The sequence below is a fragment of the Xiphophorus couchianus genome, chromosome 1 (assembly GCF_001444195.1).
Source record: "Xiphophorus couchianus chromosome 1, X_couchianus-1.0, whole genome shotgun sequence".
Lineage (NCBI taxonomy): Eukaryota > Metazoa > Chordata > Actinopteri > Cyprinodontiformes > Poeciliidae > Xiphophorus > Xiphophorus couchianus.
The window spans coordinates 8,838,882-8,865,383 of record NC_040228.1 but is presented as its reverse complement, the minus strand read 5'-3'; the positions used below and the strand labels follow the sequence as shown (position 1 = coordinate 8,865,383).

General features: G+C 38.7%; 2 protein-coding genes across 2 annotated transcripts; one reads left to right on the top strand and one right to left on the bottom strand.

Moving 5' to 3' along the window:
- The first annotated feature begins 2,441 nt into the window (after window positions 1-2,441).
- On the top strand, window positions 2,442-8,496 carry LOC114154338 (hyaluronidase-2). The gene is made up of 6 exons (XM_028033400.1): window positions 2,442-3,191; window positions 3,462-3,710; window positions 3,846-3,992; window positions 4,095-4,181; window positions 5,416-5,610; window positions 6,509-8,496. The coding sequence occupies exons 1-6, from the start codon at window positions 2,637-2,639 to the stop codon at window positions 6,887-6,889; spliced, it is 1,614 nt and encodes a 537-aa protein (XP_027889201.1). The 5' UTR covers window positions 2,442-2,636; the 3' UTR covers window positions 6,890-8,496.
- Window positions 8,497-11,748: 3,252 nt separating this feature from the next.
- Window positions 11,749-20,166, bottom strand: borcs6 (BLOC-1 related complex subunit 6). The gene is made up of 7 exons (XM_028019871.1): window positions 20,108-20,166; window positions 17,936-18,528; window positions 17,597-17,783; window positions 16,942-17,124; window positions 15,129-15,292; window positions 14,835-14,918; window positions 11,749-14,319 (listed from the first exon to the last, which is right to left on the bottom strand). The coding sequence occupies exons 2-7, from the start codon at window positions 18,515-18,517 to the stop codon at window positions 14,194-14,196; spliced, it is 1,326 nt and encodes a 441-aa protein (XP_027875672.1). The 5' UTR covers window positions 18,518-18,528; window positions 20,108-20,166; the 3' UTR covers window positions 11,749-14,193.
- Window positions 20,167-26,502: the final 6,336 nt, after the last annotated feature.

Genomic DNA, 26,502 nt, shown 5'->3' with positions numbered 1-26,502 from the left:
TTCTCTCCCTGGATCCAATGGTGGCTCATCTGAAGGCCTAAGAAGAACATTGACATGCTGAGAAGATTGTTACTATCACCAGGGAGAAAACTAAAACATGCAGGATGCCGGCCCTCCAGGACCGACTTTGGGCACCCCTGATATACAGTAACCCCAAGCTGCTGTTTTGTTTTTGCCCGCATTTTTCTACCTGCTCAGTTTAGAGACCAGCAGGACTCTCCGTAGTGTGACCTCTGACCACAGTGGACTTAGTAGCTTTTAATGTTGGATGTCTGGAGGCTTATTTGACACCTGTCAACGTTCATTACCACAACCCTCCATTGGCGATTACACTGACATTTTCAGTGGCACTTCCTTGAACAAGCTGGATTTATGAACAAAATGAAAGTACATTCACTTTAAGTTAGTACAATTTACAGGAAACGTGTTGTTTACCGTATGTCACCTCAGGCGCGTTGTATTCACACAGGCACCCTTAGTAAAGCATTGTGCTACAAATGATTCAGATACGAAAATACGCAGCAAACAAATACGAGTTTTGGCTCGTACATTTTGACTGACACATACCTACTATCCTGTTAGGTTTTACGATTTTTTATATTTAAAAATATTAGATCAGCTATTAGTATAACGAGGCAGGATAATTAGAAATGTCTGCAGCAGACATGCTGCATGGTATGAGTGGAAGACGATGCTGGTGTCCCCAATCTGTGTTTTTGTCAACATGCAGGACTCTCTGCTGTGTTTTAGGGGAATTTGGTGACATTTAGAACAGCATCTATTATGTCTTCGCCAGTCACTTTTCACACGGAGGGACATTTCCGTTTTTTTAATGGCTTGTTAGAAAGCATGCAGCTATTTGTGTCCACGACGAAAGTCGCTAGCACTAACAAGCAACTGCTTAGCTTTTGTCACCAAAATGTGACAATTTCTTGGTGAAAGAAACAAGCTGGAAGATATTAAATATTGATTTCTTGTGTTGCCAATTTAAAAAAACTGTAAACGATTACATAAGACAAAAAAGAGGATCAAGTTGCATCTTTTTACTGATTCTACGACACTGGCAGTGTGAAGATTCATTTAAAGACATGTTTTAATATTTAGGCATCATTTAAAACCTTACAAAACTTTGAATTCATTATCTCTAATAAGGTCTTAAAAGACAATTAAAAAAAAGGATAATGAACACCACTGTAATTTAGCATAATTGTAATACTGTACAAATATGTACAGTATTGTACAAATGTAATGAAATTTTGTTCTGTATACACCCTGTGCATGCAAAATGACAATAAAGTCAGTCTAAGTCTAAGTCTAAATAGCTGCCATTTAAATAATTCAATTTTGTTCTATTTTTCTGATTCTGATGTTTTAGTTGTTTGCTGAAGAGAAGTCCGGCTTTTCAGAGACTGTGTGGAGCAGTTCATCTACCTTCGATCAGCTAAATGTCTCCCTAATGAAGCTCAATAATGATAACTGGGTTTCCATAATGAAAAGCTTTTTCTGCATATTGATTTGTTACAAGATCCAAACCTTACTGCAGAGTGGCACTGATCCAAATCAGCTCTGACCAATGAGCGCCTTGTCAATTCCTGAACATTTGTTGTTGTTTTTTTTTGCTTTTCTGCTCATTTAAAAAAATAGATTCCTCTCATGCTTTTTGGTCTGCAAAGAATCAGCTTTGTACTTTGATACACAAATAAAACATAGCTTAGGGATATTTGTTTTGATCTAATAATATGGTAAATGTTGTAGTCAATTCTTTCTTGGATTCATAACTAAACCAAGGAGTCTTGGTATAGTTATAATTAAAAGTGACACGTTTTAATTTTGTAGTTGATGTTTGTGTCTATGCCACACGAAAACAAAGTTTACACAAATGAGTTTGTATGTGTTTTTGTCCGTGAAAATCTGAATGAGTCAAAATTGCATAGTTAATGATGGGCTTTAAAGAAAAGCCTGGCTGATACAAGTCTAATACTTTGCTTATTTGGGTGCAGCTGAGCAAACTACACTTCCACCCACCATTTTTTGTTTATTTATTTATTTATTTATTATTTTTTTACTAAAAATGTACATATTTAAACATTTAAGTGGAAGATAGTCGGAATATAGAAATATGTTGAAAATGACTAACTATAAGACTTTATGACTAACTATAAGACTAACTGGATTTATTAACAAAATGAAAGTACATTCACTTTAAGTTAGTACAATTTACAGGAAACGTGTTGTATACTGTATGTCACCTCAGGCGAGTTGTATTCACACAGTCATGATATTTTGGGTAGTTTGGTAACTACCCAAAATATCCCCAATGAGGTTACCAGTTTGGTAGAGTCGCAGGCAGGTGGTTTTTGAACCCCCTCAAAAAGGAAAAAACCAAAACTGTAAAAATTGTGAAAGAAACAAGGCCAGCACATCCTTTTTTTTTAATTTTGTCTGTTTCCTTGACCTTCAGCATACACCAAGCTGTGTCCCAGAGTCTTCTAGAAAATTAAGCATATCTTGTGATTTGTACAGCTGTCACTCCTGCTCACCGTTGTTCCATCACTAATCAAAATGGACTTTGTTTCATAACTGTGTGTTCCAGCAACATGATTGGCTGTGAGGGCCTGAACAGCTGAGCTGCATCAATGGCGTGGGCCGAACCACAGCTCCATCCAGATCCACAGCCGCTACCAAAACAGACACAGTGCACACTTCTGTTTTACTCATTTTTACTACTGTTCTCGATCGGTTCCTTTGGTAATGCTGGTCCAGCAGAACCTGCCCGTCTTCCACTCCTGTCCGGACAGCCTTTCATTATCTTCTGGGGGATCCCAGACTCTTCCTGTGCCGGTCGCCTAAACCCTACGTCCTTTGGCATGGAACGAGAGGGTCGAGTAGCCGTCTTTTACGAGGATTCGCTGGGTAACTACCCATATTTTCTGGACAAAAACACACCAATCAATGGAGGGATTCCACAGTACACACGACTGGATGGGCATGTGCAGAAGACGAAGCAAGACTTGGAGGCGGCTTTGCCTGCGCCCCGGTACCTCGGCCTGGGGGTCCTTCGTTGGGCCGAATGGGTCCCCCAGTGGTCAAGAAACCAAGAGAAGCAAGCAATGTACCTGGAGGCTTCCAGGAAACTGCTTCGGGGTTTCTTCCCTAAATGGACCCCAGAGGAAGTGGAGAAGTGGTCACGGGTAAGGAAAGGAGGTCAGGACAAAAATATTGAGATGTGGGAGTACAAAAGAGACAGGAAAAGAGTGTAACATTATTTAAATATGATGTAAGCTGCTGTTACAGAAGTACGGAGGAGTTATTCTCATACTACCTGTCAGCTCAGGAATTTCTGCCATTTAGTTCTAACATGTCTATTTAAACGCACATCATCATGGCCATGATTTAGCCATTTCAGGTGGATTACAGGAATTTATTGGACATTTTTGACAGATATCCTCATCTTGCCACAGGTGGACTTTGAGGCAGCAGCTCAGTCAGTCATGGTGGAGACTCTGCGGGAAGTTAAAAGGTTGAGGCCCAAGGCATTGTGGGGTTTCTCCTCTTACCCTAACTGCTATAACAGCGACCCGGCCCAGACCCAGTTAGGCAATTACAGCGGCCAGTGCCCCCCTGCAGCGATGGCCCTCAACGATGAGCTTCTGTGGCTTTGGAAAAGAAGCTCTGCGCTCTTCCCCCTCCTGACCCTGGAGAAGCGGCAGGTATACTTTCACATTAGATAACTAACAGATTCCATTTTTGTGGACTTGGGGACTGTGTGGTGGTCTGAACCAAATATGAATGTAATTGAATATAATTGTACTTGGTATATTGTTTAAATCTATATTTTTCTACAGGGTGGGACGGTGGCAGCCAGGTCCTTCTTGTCAAGTCAAATAAAAGAAGCACTACGAGTAGCATCGGTGGCTGGAGCAGAGTTTGATCTGCCTGTTTTTCCTTTGGTAAAGAGCGTGTATGTTTCAAGTAAAACTTTCCTATCACAGGTAAGACATTAGAAACAAACTGTCTAGTAATCTTAGAGTGCAATTCCATAAATGAAGTGACTAAAATGTACTTTGGGAAAACCTGCTTTTCTTTTTTTTAAGGCTGACCTCATCAACACCATAGGAGAATCTGCTGCCATGGGAACAGCAGGAGTTGTCATCTGGAATAGAAGTGAGATGAAAACAGAGGTACTCTACATAAGAAACACCAATATGAAATCACTGTGTAAATGATTATACAAGTATCCCACTTTGGATATATTCCATATACAGGGGTTGGACAATGAAACTGAAACACCTGGTTTTAGACCACAAGAACTTATTAGTATGGTGTAGGGCCTCCTTTTGCGGCCAATACAGCGTCAATTCGTCTTGGGAATGACATATACAAGTCCTGCACAGTGGTCAGAGGGATTTTAAGCCATTCTTCTGGCAGGATAGTGGCCAGGTCACGACGTGATGCTGGTGGAGGAAAATGTTTCCTGACTCGCTCCTCCAAAACACCCCAAAGTGGCTCAATAATATTTAGATCTGGTGACTGTGCAGGCCATGGGAGATGTTCAACTTCACTTTCATGTTCATCAAACCAATCTTTCACCTGTATATATATACTGTATATATACAGTGCATCTGGGATTTTATTACAGAGTTGCTCTCTACCATCTTCAAGTTATCAAAAAGCTGACATTTTGTAGCTACGGCTGTATGTTTAGGGCCGTGTTGCTGGAAGGCAAACCTCTGTCCCATTCTTAAGTCATTTGCAACCTCTCACCGACCTACATTTACCTCCATCCACCGTTCCATCAACCTGCCAGATTTCTTGTGCCCTCTGAGGAAAAGCAGCCCGACAGCGTGATGCTGTCACCAACATGTGCTTCCATAGTGCACTTAGATTGATGTGCAGTGTTAGTTTCTTTGAAAAGAAACATTACAACACAAAAAGTTGTTTTTTTTCCTCCCATATGACTAGAATATATTTTTTTACATGTTTGCTTGTGGCAAACAATAAACTGTAATAGTTCTTATCACCCTGGAATGAAACATGGTGGTGGCAGCATCAAGCTGCGGGAAAGATCAGATTTTTACTTGCAAAAGTGTTAAGAACGACTGTCTATCTATTACATAAAATACATTGAAATTGGTCGTTTCAAAATTGTGAAATAACTTGGAGGGTAAACACTTTTGTAAGACAAAGTGGGAGGTTATTATTTTTCAAGATTCCAGCTCAATCAGAACCTTTCTACTGTTTCGTTTTTTTATCTATCTGTCTTATTTTTGCTTCCAACCTCTTTCTCGTCATCATTTGGCATATCTACCTGAGTGCACTAATCAGGGCCCCTGATCTTTATAAATCAAACCTGTTGAGCCTTTTGCCTCCTTCATCCTACCTGCTTCATCTGCTCATGTCTAATTCTGTCCCCAGAGAGAGTGCCAAGACCTGGCAGTGTTTGTCCGTAAAGTCCTGGGCCCTTACACCGTCAACGTTACTACTGCAACTCAGTCCTGTTCCTCCTCCCTCTGTCAGGGGAAGGGTCGCTGTGTTCGTCAAAATCCAGGCAGCTCCGCCTTCCTCCATCTACCGTCCCAACCCAGTGCTGCAGACAAGTCAACAGAAAAGGTAGGAAAGTGGGATTTTAAAAGCAAAATGTTGATACTGTGTGTTCTCTGACTTTGTAAATTTGTGTTTTTATGATGTGAAACACTTTGAACTGTAATGTTGCTGAAATGTGCTACACAAATAAACTTCACTGATTTATATTGTCAGAGCAGGTGCAAAGGTGGGAATTTTATGCTGCTACAGTAAACTATAAACAGAAGTTGACAGCTATTTTCTATAAGGATGGAATGATTAATCAAATATATAGTGGTTAATCGGTTATTGAAATAATTGTCAACTCATTTAGTATTCGATTAATAGTTAAGTGGAGCACAAAGAATAAAGAGAGGACATTTGCCAAAAAAAAACACCCTCATCCAAAGCTGTACAAAAGACAGCTTTGGATGACAAAACTGTCTTGTCATCCAAATGAAATCAAAGCAGATATCTCATATATATATATATATATATATATATATATACTGTATATATATATACAGTATATATGTATATAAATGAAGAAGCGTACACTAAGGGAATGCTGTGTTATTGCATTTTAGGCAATCACTTTTTTTTATTTAAAAAAAGGAATATAATTATTAATTTGCCTTTTTAATGTACAGTATGTCTAATATTATATAAAAAGGCTTAAGTGGTTAAATTATAGAATAGTCAATAGAATTGCCGATTACTAAAATATTAGCTAGTTGCTTGCAGACCTAATTTTTGTTTTGTTTTCTTAAAGTACCTTTTTTGCGATAATTTCAAAACAGAAAAATAAAAACTACAGATACAACCAAGCACGCCGAAATGTCAATGACTTTTTATCTCTACTCTAGATAGGACAAACACTGTAAAATGTAAAATAATGGAGTTAATCTTCTAAAACAAAAGGATTACTTTTATCGTTTTCTCTCAGGCAGAGGGAGCAGAAGCCACCCAACAGCCAGATGCAGAGACTAAAGCGGCTGAACCAGATCCAGCTGAGATCTGGAAAAAAGACTTCCAGTGCCAGTGGTACAAGAGTGCAGATGGGGAAATCTCTGAACGGCAGCCCCCCAAGGACGGCGTGTCTGTTGGAGGAAACGCTGAAGGCAACACTGGGAACGCAGCGGAGACCAGGACATCTTCCACAACAAAAAGTGCCTCTGAGAATTTGTTTAGAGGAAGTGATGTTGCTGGTACTGGAAGTCAAACAGTTTCAGTAGAAATGCAGACAGACAATGGTACGAACCTACTAACAGTCCCAACCCTACAAACTTTGCTTCTGCTGCTGGGGGCTGGATGCTTATGCCTGTGACCTTAAAATAAAAACTAACCCAGTCTTCATCAAAGAAGGCCTGTGATGTAAACTGCAAGTACAAACCTCAACAAAGTGCCTTTTAAAATGTCTTGTCTCTCACAGCTGTAGGATTGCTGCTTTGTAGCTAAATTACTCACTTTATTTTTAACAAAGGAATTCAAACTATATTTAGAGCAGATATCACTGAATGTGCCAAGACACGGTGGTACAGACCTTAATACTGACAGAAGGGAAAGAAAAGGAAACAGCTGTTGTGTGGGCTGGCTATCGAATGTAAAGGTTTATGTACTATGGCAGAACTTTAGAAAACCGAACCCACACCTCTGTCTCCACACATTTACATTCTTGTTAATCTTTGTACGTCGGGTTGGTGTAATCTCCTCTTCTCCATTTCCAAGTCATCTAAAAAGACATTTCATGAGTTGAAGGTCAATGATAGAAATTATTTTAAAAGGTTATTGCTTTTTCACTCCTCAAAGACTGGCGCCACCAAATCACGCGAATGATTTAAAAATCCACCAAGGATTTGGGATTGTTGACCCAGCTCTGTTCAGAAGTTCCCAGGTTGCACCCTGACAGACAAAGGGGAACGTGCCAGTTTGGTTGCTTTACCAAGAACCCCCAGAATGCTGTCAGACCAGATCAGTCCAGAACTTAAAAGCGGAATCCCATCAGGCGAGATGCTACGAGAAAGGGATCCTCATTCGCACAGCCAGGTCTCTGTGGGGTACATTCGGCCTGACGCATCCCCAACGACCACAGGCCGTCAGCCAGGACGCCACCATGCTGCGGTGTGGCCCACGCCCCAACACAGACAGCAACACACAGAGGAGAGCAGCTCTTCTGCGACACCGCCAAAGCCTCCCGAGATCATTCCTACATCATCAGTCCCATTAAAACAGCGCAGGCACAAATGCTTGAGACTGTTTTAGTTGATTTTTTTAAAAACTCAAAAAGAAAAGTTAACATGTGTAATCCAACAATACATTTGCACATATCCACATACAGTCACAACCAGTGTTTTGTTTTTTTTTTTTGCACTGCAACCCAAATCTAGTGCAGCTGAAAACAAAGTGGCAAACTTAACCGTCACCTAATTTCATGGTGTGAAAAGCTAACATCTGTTAATTTAGCACTAAATCCCAAATATTGCTAATTTACTCTCAGCTTTCCACACTCAGAGGACGTTTTTCTGCTGACTCCATGCGGTATGATGTGAATTTCACACAAAGTGGCTATTACTCCAAATAAATAATTCACCGAAGCCATCCTACATTTGGATACCTTTCACTTGGAAGAAAAAAAATACCTCTTCAAAAAGCTTCCACCTTTAGCTGGTCTTCAATTGATTGTATTCACATCGCTTTCTTTTATGTGCTCGTGGTATTTTATGGCTGATCCATACTTTTGTAATTTATGTTGTTAGCATTATTTACATCTTGTCTGCGCAGAACTGTGATATATTAAATCTGCTTTAAAAACTGAATAAAAATGAAAGGAAACTTAGTAAAAAGTGAGCTCAAACAAAAACGCAGCAGCATAAATAGATACTACAAAAGATATTTAGCTCTATTATATATCTAAAGGATTAATAAATCCATTCATATTCCAGATATTGTTTTACGTGGGAGGTCATCTCTAATGTCAGATCACACAGTGAACAGATCCATCATGGAAAACAACTTTCAATTTGTAGTTGCTGGGAGTAAACTCTACATAGAAAATGAATTGAGCAAAGATTCAAATCAAGGGATGTTCTTGTTCTCACAGCCACCAATGACTAGTTTAAACGCAAAAGTCACAGAATATGAATCTCCGACCTTCTCTGGGCTACAATTTTGACATATTTGTATATACAAAAAATCTAAATTTACAGACATTAAAGCTTGTATGAAAAATTGCTGAATTTCTGAGATCTTTGGCCTCCCCTGTCTGAGTTTTGGTGAAACTACACCAGGACCTTGTTACAGGCAGACGGACATAAATGGTGAACAATTAAACAAACAAAAAAAGAGAGCGAGATTTTATTAACCTTTTTAGCATGAGGCACAACTCCATCATTCGATGTGCAAAAGGAAACAATAAAACAGTTTTTTGTCCATATGGATTTTCCTTGAGCCACAGCAAAGAGGCAGAGTGTGTGTTTTTTTTATGTTTAAGTAAATGTTATTTTTCTTTTAAAACAAACTCAAGAAATGTACACAGATACAACCGTATAACAGAAGGGAAATGAATATTACACTGTGTCTAATTTCTTTCACATTCAAAACTTCAAACATTTTTAATAAAGCCATTTGGCTCATTTCAGATTCATTTAGAATTTTTGTTATTTTTTTTAATATTTGCATTCGCTCATTTAGAAAGCCCTGTGCTGCTTTTGGTGCTCAATGTTGGCACTTTTAAACATTTTTGTAGCAAATGTAAGCAACAATAAGGAGCGAAGAAGTGCTGCTAAGCATGGATTTTTAACTACCTCCTCGTTTATGTATATTCAATACATTTGTTTTTAGACATTTAACTATGAAGCCATGCAGGCTGCATAATGAAGATGCGCCTTAGATCATCTTGTTTTCTCCCCAAACAATTTTATACATAAGATATAAATGGTTTTAGGATAAAAAGGCAGCAAGATCAAGGTGTTTTTGGCTTATTCCTCGTTATTAATTTTCAGAATTAAGGCATGGGCTGATCTGAGATTCTCGGAGTGTAAATGAAACCATTCTTTGGCTAACTTTTAGTTACTTCATCCTACATATGGTTGGAAAAAAGCTCAGATCACACCAGGATTTTTTCCTGCATCTTGTTAAAATGAATCTAGGAAGGGAATTTTTTTAAAACCAAGAATTTTTATAAAACTTTGGCACACCCTGATGACAAAATGACCCATGTCTATTCTTTGCAAGGACACAAATGGACTTATAACCCACACACAAACCTTTTGAAGGTCACACCTGCAGTCTGTTCTTCACCCCTGCAGTTGTCTATTAATCGCTCCGCACATATGGTGCAATTAATGTAAACTGGAACATTTAAATATCCAATGCTGGGCTGAGAGAATAAGAACAGGAGGAGCTTTCAGAGACAGATCAGGTAAGGTTCATCAGCTTTGACTTCTGAAGTTCACAGACGATTTACCAAACACAAGGGGAGCAAATAAATATCCAGACTGTCCGTCCGAACAAACCTGACTGGAAGTAACTTTTCTATTACAAAGTAGGGCGGTGTTTTCTGACAGACTGAAGAATATGCTTGATTTCATCATCTAAAATTAAATCTAGCAATCATAAATCCTTAGGTTTTAACTCTTTTGTTGAGAAACCTACTTCTCATGAAGAGAAAGCATCACTTGAGCACAAACTGACGATGAACGAACCTCTAAACTGAAGAAGGGATAAGATGTAGATGTTTGCATAATGAAATCAAAATACTTCATGTCTTACTTTTTGCTAATTCCTCATGGAGTTTATGTAGACCGGTGCAAAAACAATGTATTGCATGCATCAGTGTTATGTTCAGAATATTACTGTGCATGTTAATGTAAACACCTTATATGTAAATACAAACTCCAACTTCGCTCACCTCTAACTCATATGTCCGGGCTTCATTTCCCGATGATGACGACACAAACAGCAAAAGAGAAAACATTTATGTTGTTTTGAGAGTTTGTTTTCTAGGTTTTATTTACAAATAATATTATTAAATAGTAAATGAATGTAAATGTTAAGGACAACAGTGAAATTTGTTACTACAGTCAAAAACACCAATTTGTTACTGACAATTAGAAACTAATGTAAGTTGCAACATCCTAACAGTAAAATCATTTGATTTTACTGTTTTGAGAATGTAACATATTTCTTTATTTATTGTAGTTTAACTTCTGAGTCTGACAGAAAGCAAACTAACATAGTGGACAAAAAAAGTAAATAAATAAAAATAGATAAATGCATCAGCTCTTAAACTGTTCAGATCTGGTGTTAATGATTATGTTTAAATAAATGTTTTATATTCAGTTTTTTTTTGATTAGTTGTTTGCAGAGATAATTGGTTATATTTTAACCAGGATAAAAGTAACATTTCCACACAAAAATCAATTTACAGAAACATAATATTGCTTTAAGCTGACCAGATGAACTTTTAAGGAGTTTAAACTAAATTTATTTCAACTTATTTCGTGCTTTTGGGGGCGGAAACAAGGCAGCAGAGTGACTGGAGTCTGAAATCAACTGTAGAGCCGACTGATCAACACAAATAAACCAATTCATATTTCAGATGCAACACCCAGGATTTTTCTAAATGATTTTGAACCATGCAGAGTGTTTGCAATTACATCTTTGAAGGGCTTTATAACCAGAGTTGAGCAGGAAGCAGTGTTCCTGAAACTTTGAAGATTTTTCTGCTTTTTTACTTGACGCACTTGAAGTGAGCGCAGCGTCATTAGGCAGCAGTCTTTTAGGAGTGAAGGCACAGATATAGAGAAACTTTTATGGCAATTTTTTAGCTTTTTTTTTTTTTTTTTTTGCATGAAGAGTCGCATCATTTGCCCAAAAAGCCACGAGCTAGACGACTGTTGAGTGTGCATGCGTTCAGGCTGTTAACGAAACTACTTGTCTTTATTGACAACATACACACCCGTCCTCTCAGATGGACGCATTCTGACCCTCCTTCCTTTGCCGTCTGTCATATGTTTATGTGGACAATATTGGCAGCTGGCATGTTTAAAAGGAACACAAATTTTCTCAGTGAGGAACACCAACCTAATAGGACTTTAAAATTTTAAAATGTATATTTCCAATTAGCATTTTTTAAAATCAAAATTTCAGACATTTTGCTTACTGAAACCAAAGCAGGGAAACATATCAATTGAAGCAGCTTTATTGGGAATTGGTCAATACTGGAATACAGTTTATGAGAGCAGAGAGAATTGGGGAGAATTACAAAGATAAATGATGGCACAAGCCAAATGATACACAATGAACCAAACTTTTTGCATACACTGTATAAAATGACGTTTCCCCCCCTGACTGTCAGAAATGATCCTGTTTAAGGTTTAAGGTTACCAAAATTGTTTGATTTGCTAAATTCCAGAATGACGAAAATGTTTAACACTTTCTTCAATATCACAAGTTTACGTACACTAAGATTTCTATGACTTAAGGATTCAAGAAAGCCCAAATGACGATGATGTCATGGCTTTGTAAGTTTCTGATAGGTTAATTCACAAAGACGCCGTCTCCTTGTTTCAACTGGGATACCAGGAAGTGAAGTCTGGTTCATCTTTGGGTATCAAATTCATCTGTTCAAACTACTATATGCAAGAATAAACATCATAGGAATGTCCGGGCAGCACAATGTTCAGGAACAAAATGGGTTTTGTGTCTCAAAGTTGAAAATGTTTGATAAACCACTGAACAAAATCTCAACATCTGGTGAAGATGCAGGTAAGAGTACCAACAATGGCTGAAAAACCGCACAGAGAGGAAGAACATAAAAAGCCATATTAGTTGCCATATGCACTCAAGAACAAAGTCCTTAACTTTTGGAGACATGCTGTGTGATTAAAAGTCTCATTAAAAAGAAATTGTGGCAGAGCTGAGAAGGGGTACGTGAACGAGACGACCTCCAAACCCGACTCACACCAGTTCTGAGAAGCTTATGGAAGGACATCAAAAAAGGTTGACCCAAGTCATAAGACCCAAAAGGTAATTCTATCAAATGCTAAAAAAACAAATGGACGTAAACTTCTGAATTTGAAAAAAGCTCAACAATAGCCCAACCTGGTAAAGATCAGACTGTTTGCTTCCTGTAGGTTCTGGATCCTCAACTACTGAGAAAATTAACTAACGCCTCCCAAAGAGCTCCCTGTCATTATTCTGGCATTTAGTGAGTAGAAATTAATTTCTGTAATCCTTACAGATTTAAAACTAACATTTTTATACAGTGTATGTAAAAAAGTAACTACATATCATTGTATGTAATTTGAAACTGAAGCATTTCATGTAAAGACTGTGAATTTAGTTCAATTTTAACTGGCAGGGAACTGAACCCAGGACTGGTCTTGTTAAGAATGAACTTCAAAAACAATTTAAAACCCTGTGTGACAGGCTGTTTGGAAAAAAAAGAGAAGAACTGGAGCTGCAGTGAAATTTATATTCCCATGAGAAGCTCTGAGGCAACAAAAATATTATTGACTTCAAAATTCAATCAAGTTGGAGCATAAAAAGTTATATCTAGCCTGTCGGGCGATGACATCTAGACGTCAAATCAAGTAAAATATCTGGCACTTTTTAATGTTTTATTATTTGGACAACATTCAAAGACAGTTTTAGGATCTCTTAAGATTACTTTCCCCGGTTATGTAGTTCACTTCGTCTCGTATTACGCTGCCGCAGAGGACGAGACGGAGATTCGTGGCAGATTCAGGGTTGCTATTAACGAAGCAGACCTGTGATTTAACGGCTAACTCCTCCTTTTTAGGTGATGGGAGAGAATCAGAGTGGTTAAAGTGAAAGACTCTCAGTACAGATTGGGGCTCATTAGACAGCAAACATTACCGTGAACTGCCTCCCCGCGACACACAGACTCAATGTTTTGGGTTTTTTTCGTTCTTTTTCTTCTGAACAAGCACGCATGCTGAGCAGACTGAATAAATAAAAACATACACACACAGTGAAAGAACCTGCTTGTTGCATAAGATTAAAAAATAGACTTTCTGTTCCAGTGCAAATGTCACCGTCTTCCAAGCAGTTTATTCTTGCCTCTCCAGAGACAGAAGTATTGCCCCTCGTCTGCAAAGGGGAGGTTAGTGCAATCTGAACCACGCAGGCTGGACGGATAAAAGTATCACACTCCTCTGACTTTTAAAGAGGAACAAAGAATGCATGTAGCCCACCTCCTGCGAGGTTTGTGTTTGTGTTTGTGAGTGGGCGCGACCTACTAAGTTTCCGGGGCAAAAGAGTTCATTTGGTGGAATTTTCTTCTTGAAATTTTGAAGAGAAGAAAAAAGAAAAACAAACAGCTCCTCCTCAAAAGTCAATGCGTTTCTTTTTGGATCCCACAACACAAAACCTGATCATCTTCAAACGGCACACAGAAGAGCTATGAGTGGAAATCATTCAGCATGCCGGGCAGCAGCGTGTTCCAGACTCCTGAGGTGAACTTAATCTTCGCTGCAGTGTGTGTGTGCTGCCTGCGAAAGGGCTGCATTTGCTTGCCGGCATCCTTTTTTTTTTTTTCTTGTGGCTGAGCTTTAGGTTGGATCTTTGCAGGTCGGAGCTGTGTTCGGATCTGGCAGGAAGGGGGGATTACTTGCAGATCGCTTCTAGAGCATCCAGGGTGCGTTTGATGTCACGGATCTGAGCCGCCAGCGTGTGGATGGGCTGCATGGAGCGATCCAGCTCCTCGCAACGAGCCATTAGTGTGTACATGCCCTGGAGGAAAACACAAAAACAAAAAGGAATGAACAACGCTGTGTCTAAAAATACAGAGCTGGGATACAATTTGTATCCCTTCAGCTTCGTACTTTGTCACATTGTCATCACAAACTTTGCATCACATTTTTCAAAAATTCCATAGTTTTCCAAGTCCTTGACTTTCACCTTAGAATATAAAATACAAAAAAATAATAATACAAAAGGGAGGGAGGGAGGGAGGGAGGGAGGGAGGGAGGGAGGGAGGGAGGGAGGGAGGGAAATGAGAATAAAATACAAGTTTGTGATTACAATGTAGAAATCTGGAACAAGTTACAATTGAGAAAATGCAAAACACTTAGAGGATACTAGGATCCAGTGGCACCAACAGTACATTACAGAATCATTTTTCAATTTAAGCAGATTTTGTTACAATTAACCCACTCAAAATGAAATAATAATCCATCAAGAATCCACTGATGCTTTCTAAATCAGTTCCACACAATTATAAAGATGAGTCACACTCCACGTTTCACCTTTATGCTCATGTCTACAGACTCTCCCAGGCTGTCCACAGAGTCTCTGTAGGTCTGGATGTAGCCAACGCTCAGAGCCGTCATCTGAAGAAACAATGAGTCGGACAGGCAGATGCGAAAGTGAGAAAACAATACGGCGCAAAGGAGGAGAAGAAAGTGTAGCAGGAGGAGAAGAAAGCTGAATGGATATGAGCACAGTTTCTATGAATGATCCAATAACAAACGTGATTCAGCGTAACACAAACTAAAACGGCAGCAAGTGAACTTGGCCATTCGAACGTAGCACCAGCTCACATTCTGGATGGTTCCATTGAGGCTCTTCATCATAATCTCCACGCTGTGGGCCACCTCTTGGGTGTGTCTCTGGAGGTCCAACAGAACTGTGGGGTCGATAGGCGGGATGTCCGCTGGTCTCCGCGACAACCCTCGGCTTCGGTAGATTGGACCCGAACAGTCAGCTGCAGGTAAAGCATCATGAAATTAGACAATTAAACGCAACAAAAGGGCTCTACATGTTCTCTTGGTTGAATGAGTAAAGGTTTCAAATCAACATAATAAAAACCAAATTGATAGCGCTAGCACACCGACGACACAAGGATTATACTTGCAGAAGAACATCATGTCAACACATGTAAGAACACAGAAGTCATTGGAGATCAGCGGATGTAAAAAATAAATAAATAAAAGGAGACAGCTTTTTCATCCTGGCAACAGCAGGACTTTAATAGTAAATTCTTCTAGTCTACACAAAGTGAGTCATCCATCTTAATTGAATCAGCAGGTAGAGGGAATGAGCTGCCACACAGGGCATATTGACTGTGTCACTGCGCCTAAATTAAATGGCTGCTTTAGCCGTCACTCTCATCCGGGAGGAGTCTGAGAGCGAAGAGCGGCGTCTCGGCATGTTCCTTCGTGAAATTTAAACATGCCATGCTTCTGCTAATGGACCATCTACATTAGGCCAGGCTGAAAAACTTCAAAGGACTGATTTATTCCTGGGATTAGATTTACACACGTCACCTCAAAAGCTCTACAGCAGGCCAAATGCTGACAGTCATCCACTGATATCATCCATCACAACGCCAGGCAAAAGTATTCACACCTTGTGACGTTTTAAATTAAGCTTGTTTAACTGAGATTATGTGCGACAGACCAACGTACATGCTTAGATACTTGCAAAATAGACAATAGCTTCTACATATCGTCTTACATTTTTTTAATTCTATGTAGGGCTGCGACTAACAGTTATTTTGGTTATCAATTAATCAATTTTGGTGATTAATCAAATAAAAAATTGGCACATTCTGCCAAATTGTGATCATTTGTAGCAAATGATGCATCTTGAGTAAAAAAAAAAAAAATCCTTCGATCAACATATTACAAAAGCTCAGCCCCAAAATAGCAAAAAAATGATTTGTTGACTAGTTTTTTGATTGACCAATTAATAATTAGATAACAAAAGGCTCCTTAATAGGAGATTTTTTCCCCCATAGATTTTACACCAAGTGAAGCTAAAACGATGCCACATGAGTTTTGAGTAGTGCATATTTACAAAGATTTGTTTTCCCATTTGAAATACAAGATGTGTATGTTTTTTGTAAATACTGCTGTATCTGTGTTGTTCTTTCAGCAAACTGCCTTTTTGAGTCGATTACTAAATTAGTTAATTATTTCAATAATCAATTTGCCACGATTAATCTTTTCAGCCCTAAATCAATAGAAATCAAATATGCATGATGTTGCACTGATGCAACACAAGGTACTGCGCAGCTGTAAAAGGAAAGTGGAAGGAAAATTAAATTCTGTTCTCAACTTGGATACAGTTAAGTGAGCTGTGCAAGTTGTCTTTAGCCCCCTTTACTCTGATTCCTTAAAATCCAGCCTTATCAACTTCTTTTTGCAGTCATCCAATGAGTAAATAGAGTCCACTTGTGTGGAATTTAATCTCAGGATAAATATAGCTTCATATGTTTCTTAGAACCAATCTGGACATTTCTCAGGGCACTGAGGGTGCGTCGTCTTTAAAATGGTTTTTTGAAATTCTGTTTCATAGCTTTAAATGATGTTAATGAAACAAGAGAAATTGAGTTTTTAGAATTTCACCCACAATCACTGCAGTCGAGGCTGGGCTTGGAGCTCATTTTGATCTTCTGCTCCAGGTTCTTTGTGATGAAGTTGGTGAGGTCTCCTTCGTGGCTGACCGTCCCCTCCAGCTCCAGAGCTGAGGAGATGGTGGCCCTGCGGCCCTCTGACTGCCCGCTTCTGCCACCTCCTCTGGCTCCTGGACCACCTGGGTGGGGGGTAAGCAAAAAAAAAAAATTACAGAAAGCACAAGAAACTACAGTACAGACCAAAAGTCTGGACACACCTTTCTAATTCAATGGGTTTTCTTTATTTTCGTGACTATTTATAAGGCAAGAAATCCCACTTATTAACCTGACAGAGCACAACTATGCAGTGAAAACCATTTCAGGTGACGACCTCTTGAAGCTCATCAAGAAAATGCAGAGTGTGTGCAAAGCAGTAATCACAGCAAAAGGTTGCTACTTTGAAGAAACTAGAATATAAGGGGTATTTTCAGTTGTTTTACACTTTTTTGTTTAGTGCATATTTCCACATGTGTTATTCAAAGTTTTGATGCCTTCAGTGTGAATCTACAGTGTCAATAGTCATGAAAATAAAGGAAACTCATTGAATTAAAAGGTGTGTCCAAACTTTTGGTCTGTACTATACATTCAATCCAAACTGTCACAGAAATGTACCTCCGCAGGCTTGGCTGATTTCATCCAGGCTCTTGCTGTCCTGCATCCCCCGGTTGTTCCGGACCCAAACCTGGGCCATGACGTGGGGAGGACATGGGGCATCATCTGAGGTGAGAAGAGCAGGTTGAGGAGTAGAAGAAGAGGAGGTACTGAGACCGGGAGCTGAAGAGGAGTAGTGTTGCGAGGGCTGCAGAAACAGGTAGAAATGGATAAATGGTGATAACTTACCAAAAGATTATAAAAACTGGATTCTGAGACCAATCTGTGATCATGAAGTAAATCTCAACTCCTATTGGCTCAGCTACATTGTTTTTGTTCTTAATCCTACTAACCACTTACCTCCTTCTTTGTTCTTCCTCCAGTGCTCCTCCACCTGTTCTCGTTCTTCTCATCCGTCTCCATATCCTGTTTCTCCTTCTCTCCGTCCTCATCTTCCTCTCTTCTATCAAGCCTTCTCTCTTCACTCTCAGCCTCCGTCAGGTATCTTTCTGCCATGCCAGGGCCTCCCTGCTGACAGACGTCTGTGGGCTCTGCATGCGGTGCTGAATCCCACATGAGAACCAGATCCTCGGCCTTCGATCCCTCAGGAATGTCTGTGTCTTTGGATTCGGAGTTTCCTGTTTCTGCGTCATCATGAAAAGAGAGGTCTACCACCTGGGAACCGTGTAATGATAAACTAGATGTTCTCTCGTGAAGATTTGTCTCAGTGTCAAAGTTGCTTTCTGCAGCGTTCAGTCTGTTTGCTGTGTCAACGTGGTTCTCTGTTCTCCCATCCATCGACTCCGCTCCGTTATCGGGTAACCTGCTCCCGCCGTGTTTTACCGAGACCGGCGCACGAGGGCCGTTCTCCAGAGAAACGGGCGTCGCCACCCCATTAGCTGCTTCTGGCACTTCTGTGCCAATAACAGGGGAGAGACTCATCCCTCCCTCTGCTGGTGAAAACAAGAAAGGAGGTGTTAAAATCCTTCATAGAGTCAGACTTTGTTTTTTAAAAAGCAATCAAGGGGATTTCAATGTTCTAATATTACTCTCTCAACTGTATAAACAGCTGTTCAGTTAACAAAACACACCAATTGTATTGAATAAAAATTTATTTTTACTTGCATTTTTCGTAACTGCCATAAACAGGTCATAAACTTATAGAAATATAGTCTGATAGTGGAAAAGCAACTTGACTGGAATGAAAAAAATGTAGCAGATATAAGGGTTCTATTTGGAAAATTGGACAGAAGCAAGCAGTAATTATAGTTTTCAATTACTGTACAATATATAAAGTCTTCATAGAATATTTGATAGGGAAAATTTTGCAGTTGATGTGTGAAAGTCTGAAGTTTGTTTCCATTAACTTTGTGACAGAATGTTCATTTGGATAAATTCTGAGAAAACAAATTAGCTTTAAAGAAAAAAACTAAGTTGTGATGGTTCTTTATTTCTTCAGCACAAAAAAATATTATGTATCAGTCGAGTATCCCAGAACCATGACAGGCTAAATTGTACTGCAACCAGCACTGCTTCAGAATGAACTTCAGTTTTATAGCAGTTTTACAAATGAGTGCGTAACAAGCTTAATCATGAAGATGGAGTTGGAGAAAAAATGTTTTTTGGATAGATCCTTCCCTTTAAAGAGACAATGAAGTGAAAAAGTGATAAAGTGATCCAACCGGATGTTCTGATAACAATGACAAATAGCTTATGTGGTTTATTATTAGGAGCAACATGGGGTTTCCTGTTAACAAAATTAGGTTACGTGGCTCCTAATCACCTTCTAATCCTGCTGTTCTTGTATACAATAAGCGCTTCATCAAAAATATTGTTGAAAACTCAGATTTTGATCATTTTAGAAATGACAAATAGTTCCCCCCAGTTGCTCTAACTTTGAAAAAATTAGCTGTGGAAACATTTCAGTTTCCACAGCTGCGTGCAGGAACCATGTGATCTTGCTCCTTGAAAGGAAGTAAACAAGCAAAGTCAGTAAAAAAAAAACCTACCCGTCAGGATTATGACAGAGATGGTTGTGTAACTGCATTTAATGCTGCAGTTCAAGATCAGGTGATCCACTCTTTAACTCATAGTCCCTAAACATTTCCCCGAGTTTCTACACACGTTTTAAATCCAGACGATAACATGAACCAAAACTGCAGACTCCTGACAGCCATTTAATTCACTAACATATTAACGCTAAAATAACTGGTGCTCATTAAACCAACTTGGTGTTATTAATTGTGTTTGTTTTACCAAACTACGAAGCTTAAGGACTTGCCATGACACAAAGTGAGACATAAAAGGAACAAGTCTGCCGTCTGTCATCGGTGAGGAAGTAGCTGCGCTGCTGTGTCGATGCGGCTAACATTAGCTGCTAAGGCCTCCGACTTACAAACCTCAGCAAACCTGATTTGATTCAACTGACAAGGTAACAAAGCGGGATTTATTTTAGGCTAATATTCAGACTCATTTCGTAAATGCATCAGATAGCGACGCCACGGGCCCCAATTTATCGAAAGAAACACTCACCAGAGCAGTTTCTATCCTGTAAGATGTAAGCAACAACCGAGTCCGACCAATATATTGTTCCCCACAACTCCCCAAAGAACCGTTCCGCTTCGCGAAACCTTTCAGGGGATCACATAAAAATGTAAACAATTACCTTTTAAAATTGCCATGTAAATAATAACTCAGAAAATAAATTATTCATATGTTTAGAGTTAGGTTTAACAATAATTAAATTAATTTGAGTTTCTACAAAATCATCCAATAAGTCTGCGATCTGTAATCAAACTTAAATCAAATGCCTACACATTATTTTATTTTAACAATGTGCGCCACTAATTTCGCAAAACAAATTTTACAAGCATTCGTTTATTTATGTTATTTATTTCTGAGTGAAAAATGTATGTTGCATTTACCACAATTTTCCCAACAGATGGAGACAAACACCAGGGGCCCTCAGGCTGCTGGCTCTGTTCGTTGTCAAATGAGAAAAAGGTGAACTGAAATCTCCAGTGTTCTGTACGTTTGTGCTATGAATGGATGAATAGAAATTTATATTTAAAAATATAAACTTTCAATTTATACCAAGATCATGTAGGTAAAAAATTAAATAGTTGTTGTCATGTACGCTAAAATTGCACGGCCTGAAAAGGCACTTGGTATAAGGAGCTTAAAACAAAAGCAAACTGATTATTAAACTTAATATCCTCTGAAAAATGCACCTTTACTTTGTTGGACTTATTGCACAAATGTCCACCACAGCTATATTCCTACTTCAGTGAACTCAAAACCAGTTAGTTTTTTTTTTCTTAGTCTCTACAATCCTCTACAATCAAAATTTTGGTGTTTTCTTTTCACAGTTCTTTCCAATCAGAAAAGTAGATCAATATTTGGCAAAAAGTCAGGTTTTAACCATTTAAGAACCATCAAAAATGTGAAACTACAGTATATCTCCTTTGTAAACACCTATGGGAAGTTATGCATGTTTTCTTAATGTCTTGTCTACACATGTATGATGCTATTTTTTTCTCTCAGGATCCGCTCTGTCTGGAGTGTTTCCACTCTGATCTAAATCCAGCCAAATATCTATTACCTGGGACTAAGAGGTGTGATCACAAAACTCTGTTTTATCGTCTCTCCACTTGCTTCTGATTCACTTGACTTAAAAGTTTTATGATTAACTTTTTGACTTTTAAATAGGCTCATCATGCTCAAGTGTACACTGACCACCACACGTTCTCATTTTCTTGAATGTTCTAATATCCAAAATGTAAAAAATATGACTAAGAGTTTGTTAGAGCGCCACTAAAAGCTTTTATAGTTTATCACTTCATATATTCACTGCACAAATTTCACAACTTTTAAATTTTTTAAGGGATTTTTCAAGGATTCTGTGGTTTGCTTTCAGGTCAAACTAGCTTTGAGTGCCAAACCTGGGCAATAGTTTTTGTTGTCGTCTACTTACTACGTTCCATACGATGCAAAGACTGATTTCCAACATTTTTGAGCCCTCTTTTACCCCTCATCAGATGCATCAGATACTACAATACTCTCTTTCTTTTAAGCAGGTCTTTTGATTTTGCCAGTGTTCATTCTTTCTTCAACAACCAGAAGCTCACCAAACAAAATGTCCAAAACTTTTAACAGATTATGCTCGAATCATGTCCACCCGATGTGATACGTCTGTGATTTTTTCCCCATGTGAAGTGAGAATGAGCGTACAAAGTCCTAATTTATTCTTCACCAGAAAAAAACATTTTCATTACATTTTACAGGTTATTTGTTTTTATTGATTGAGGTTTTTTTTTTGTCTTTTTACAGTAGCAAGAACATTTGTCCAAATATGTTAGACAAACATGCTGTTGTAAGCTTTCCTAATTCCTTCATACGACTGCAACCCACTCACATTTAAACAGGTACCATATGTACAAAAAGTGCGTCTTGGTGAAATGTGTATGTTTGAGTCCGTCTCACACACCCGGTATTTTTGCTTTCGCATCGTCATTTTGGGAATGAGTCTATAACTTATTTCAAATGACAGTGAATAACCTGCCAGGAAGCTTGAAGTAATGAGAAGATATTGGTTTGGACTGTGTGCTTCCACAGTGGAAATAAAGCCAGTGTCTTGTGGCTTTTTTTTTTTTTTTTAAAAACTTTGAATGGCAAACCCCTTCAGAAGAGGAGAGAGGACTGAAAAAACCCACAGTGCAGCCACATCTAAAGAGTTTGTAAAATAATTAATCCACCTCATCCATCCAGCCCAGCTGCTCCCTCAGTGGGGATTCAGCAGTTTTATCCCATTTGCTGCCTCTCCAGGTGCAGCACACATCAAAGCTGAAGAAATCTACCTAAAGACGCACAAGTTTAAGAAATAAGCTTTTGTTCCAGAGCACCCCTACAGAGAGCTCCATTACTTAATTATGTTTCCCCTTTTGGGATTTGACAGTAGAAGAGAAGCAATTTTAACAGATTTTTCTGTTTCCCACATAAGGAGAAGCAGTTAAGACAAGGAGGTATACGAAGCAAATTGAGAGCATGTGGCTTCATACAGATGTGGTTTTTCATTATAGAAGTTGGAGACTGCACGTTTTACGTCGGTGGCCAAAATGACAGTAAACGACCGTAAATCAGCAAGCCACTAATCCTGGCTGTTAATCCTCTCCAAGCTCGAAGGCAAGGCTTCTCATGACCTGAACTCGATGTGCTGTTTCAATTAAACAAATGTAGCAAATGACGCCCTCTCAGCACCGCACCGGAACGTCTCAGACAGTAAAAACTGAGTCTGCAGAAGTCAGTTTTCATCGTTCCCTGACTCAACACGACCGCCACTGATCACACGTCTTGAAAGACGCTCAGGTATTCAGACGTCTTGAAAGACTATTTGAGTTTAATGCAAGGAAAGCTGCTCGAGATGGTCCCCAAACCAAGAATGGTGGTCTCGGAAAATTGTTTTTGGATTCATGTTTAACAGGCTGTCGTGGTTTGTGTTCAGAGAAACGTAAAAAAAATTAAAAAATACATCCAGTGGTTTTACAGAGGAAGGGGGATAATTAAAAGTTTGCGGACAGGCGATTGGTTTCCAAAGGCCTTGATATAATCGCCAATGGAGCTATGGTTGAAGAGATCTTACTGTAGAAATCATTTTGGGCAGCAAGCAATAAAATTCAGTTTTGAACATTTAAGCAGATTTTGTTCAGCCTGAGAACTTCACTGCGAGGGGTTCGGTGGTGACGTGAACAATCTCTTATTAGACCTAAAGGGAACTTTTATTGGCTAAATTGTGTGAAAAACTCTTTGTGGTTGTCAGGGCACAAGGAAAAATAATAATAAAAAAGCAACATGAAGCTAATGCCAAATCTTTTCTGCAGCGCTGTGACTTCCTTTGGCATGTTTCCCAGCCACTTACTTTCTTTTTATTGAGTTCTTTACAGAGTCCTCTCAAATTGCCAGAAAATGTAAAGTCGCTTTAAGCTACCAGTGGGTTTACTGCTTGGCTGATTCTGGTGCCAAGTATCTCATGAGGACCGTTTAGATTTTTTAGTTTCTGCTTTGAGACAAATTGAAAGCACATATAGTGGTTTTCAACTCATTGGAAGGTCTTGAATCATCCTTTCGTTTACTTACATTTTGCTGCCAAGTAGGCTTTCTGTGGCTTCTTTCTCTCACATTTGAAGTCCAGTATGTACTACGTTTTTGAATTTTTCTTATTTTGATACATCCATAAGGCTGTTATGTAAATGCACTGAACTTATATGCCGTTTTTCCGATCATTTTGACCACTCAAAGCGCTCTACACTGAAGTCAGATTCACCCAGTCGCACTTAAAAACAACCACATTTATACACCGATACTCAGATCTGTACGCAATTTGGGGTTCAGTGCCTTCGCCAGGGACACATCAACATGTCACAGGAGGAAGCTGGAATCGAACCTACAACCTTCCAACCACAAGACGACTACTCTGATTTTACAGGGTACCATTGTGTTAGAACTATGGTATGAATGTCATTGCATTAAGCTGACATTATTTTGTGCTTCTGTGTTAGTGTTGTGCTAAAATTCTGAAAAGTGGCAAATCCGATAAAATAAATCTCTAAAACTTTAGCTTTACTAATAAGAAAACAGGAAACCACTCTTAAATCACAGATAACATTGATGCCATGACAACGAGAAGGGACTAATATCAGGATAATACGTTCTTTTACCAATTAAGACCTGTGCTAGCTTTCATTTAAAGTTGCAGGGATTATTTTGCAATGTGTTCACTAGATTTCAAAACTGTCAGATGAAATATGTTGGCTACAACAAGAACAATGCAGAACGGAAAATCTGTTTCATCAGTTAACTAATGAAAAGATGATGCAGTGGTTTGTCCTTAATGTCATAAGCATCAAAGAGTGAATGAACTATAGCTGACCCAGTTTTTGCCAATAGAATCCAAAAGAAGAATGCTCTGGATATCTGGAATGAATGGAACGTATTATCTGCACACATGATTGCTCAGCAATCCATTTGCTAAACACTGCGTGATAAAATGCTGACGTGGTCAGTCCGGTGGTTTGGAAAGATAGGGGTTTGGTGCTGAGCGGTATGTTACAGTTTTGGAGTAAACACAGTGATGGACAGAGAGATTGCAAAATAGCATGACTGGAAAGGAATGAATCCCACACTGGTGTGTCCAAACAGAACTTTGAGCTTGGAAATGTGCACCAAACATGCTGGTTAGGGGGGGAAAAACTGCAAAGTGAGCTGAATCATTTCACCACTGGTTCAGTGAACTGATTGTTCTTTATTAACTGAAGACTCGGTTATTCCACCAAACATGAGTTTGATGGAAAAGAAAGAAAACAAATGGGAGAGTTTGCTATTCGATTGCTATTGGTGGTTTAATAGTGTTGAAGGTTACATCCACTCCATCAAATTTGAAGTTTGCACATATTTTTAAAGGAAAACTAAACCGCAAAACACAAACATCCTCCTAAGAGCTGGTCTTTATACAATGCTTTGCAAAAGTTTTTATAAACTTTTTTTTACATGTAGTAACATTACAACCACAAACTTCAATTTATTTTATTAGGGACCGTATGTGAAAGACAAACACAAAGTAGTGAATGTTTGGAAAAACGAAACATGATAAATTTACACAAAGAAATCCTGACAACTGGTGCGTGCATTTACATTTAATTCACTTCGTTGGACTACCTTTCACCGCAAAAATAGTTGTGAGTCAAATGAGATAGAGAGCTTCTGTAAAAAAAATATTTTTATAACTACTGTATTATGCTTTAACGTGTTCAGGTTGATATTCAACATTCCTCCACATATTGCAACTTCAGTTTTGTGATCAGGGCATCTTCTTCCATGTGTTTGTTGCTGTTTCTCCAGTAACAAACTACAAACTTTACTTCTAGTGGCTTTCTCATCGCCACTATCCCACTAGACCAGGAAGAGACGAGTGCACAACTAATAGTTGTGGTGTCAACAGATTCTCCTACCTAAGCTGTGGATTTCTGCAGCTGCTCCAGAGTTCATAGGCCTTTGGGCTCCTCTGATTAATGCTCTCCTTGTCCAGCCTGTCACTTCAGATCAGGGGAGTTCAAACTTCAGCCTAGGGGTCATTTTTGACCCCAGGCACCAAGGGTCCCAGTCCCAGTTCAAGAGAGGTACAAAATTGCCAACACAAGCGATTGATGGAAAAGACACAATGTTTTTATCTTTTCAGGTGTGAGATTTTTTTTTACTGACAAATCAAATTTTCCCTGAAAATGGAAAATGTTAGCTAAGCATTTTATTAATCACATTGTTTTCCTTTCATCCTAATTTCATAGTCATGAGTAAAAGAAAGAAAAAAAAATACAGCGACTTTAACTCAATGGCAAACTTTTTTGTTTGTGAATCTACAAGTGTTTTTGAAGTGAACCAAAGTCCTGCTCTTGGTGAAGGTTTACTTTTTATGTTTCAAATGTACATTCCTTTACAGATCCATTTTCTTCAAAGGTCTGATTAATTTATTTGTTTTGTTACCTTTGTGCAGGTAAAAAGAACACTTTGTCATAATGTTTGCATTTTTAATTTTAAAATATCTAATTTTGTTGCCTCTGAATACTTTGAATACTTGGCCCATATAAAAAATACTAGAATATAAATATAAATATAACAACATGGGTTTAGTTGAATGGTTCATGTCTTCTTAGGTTCGCAGTTGAGCTGTAATCCTTACAGTTTAGGATGACGGCTTTGTGAGATGTTTAGATCTTGGGATATAATTTTATGACCTAAACCTATTTTAATTTCTCCACACTTTTTCCATGATCTGTTCCTTGAACTTCATGATGCTGTTTGTTCACCGGTTTTCTCCAACAAATCTCTGAGGCTGAATTTATACTGAGACTAAATCACATACAAGTAATAAGACTCTG

Coding starts and splice junctions, on each gene's coding strand:
- LOC114154338 (XM_028033400.1), top strand. CDS start 2,637: ATGGCGTGGGCCGAACCACAGCTCCATCCAGATCCACAGCCGCTACCA. Junction 3,993..4,094: donor GTAAAACTTTCCTATCACAG/GTAAGACATTAG, acceptor CTTTTTTTTAAG/GCTGACCTCATCAACACCAT. Junction 4,182..5,415: donor GAAGTGAGATGAAAACAGAG/GTACTCTACATA, acceptor TTCTGTCCCCAG/AGAGAGTGCCAAGACCTGGC.
- borcs6 (XM_028019871.1), bottom strand. CDS start 18,517: ATGAGTCTCTCCCCTGTTATTGGCACAGAAGTGCCAGAAGCAGCTAAT. Junction 17,784..17,935: donor GAGGAAGAACAAAGAAGGAG/GTAAGTGGTTAG, acceptor CTGTTTCTGCAG/CCCTCGCAACACTACTCCTC. Junction 15,293..16,941: donor CAGCCTCGACTGCAGTGATT/GTGGGTGAAATT, acceptor CTTTACCTGCAG/CTGACTGTTCGGGTCCAATC.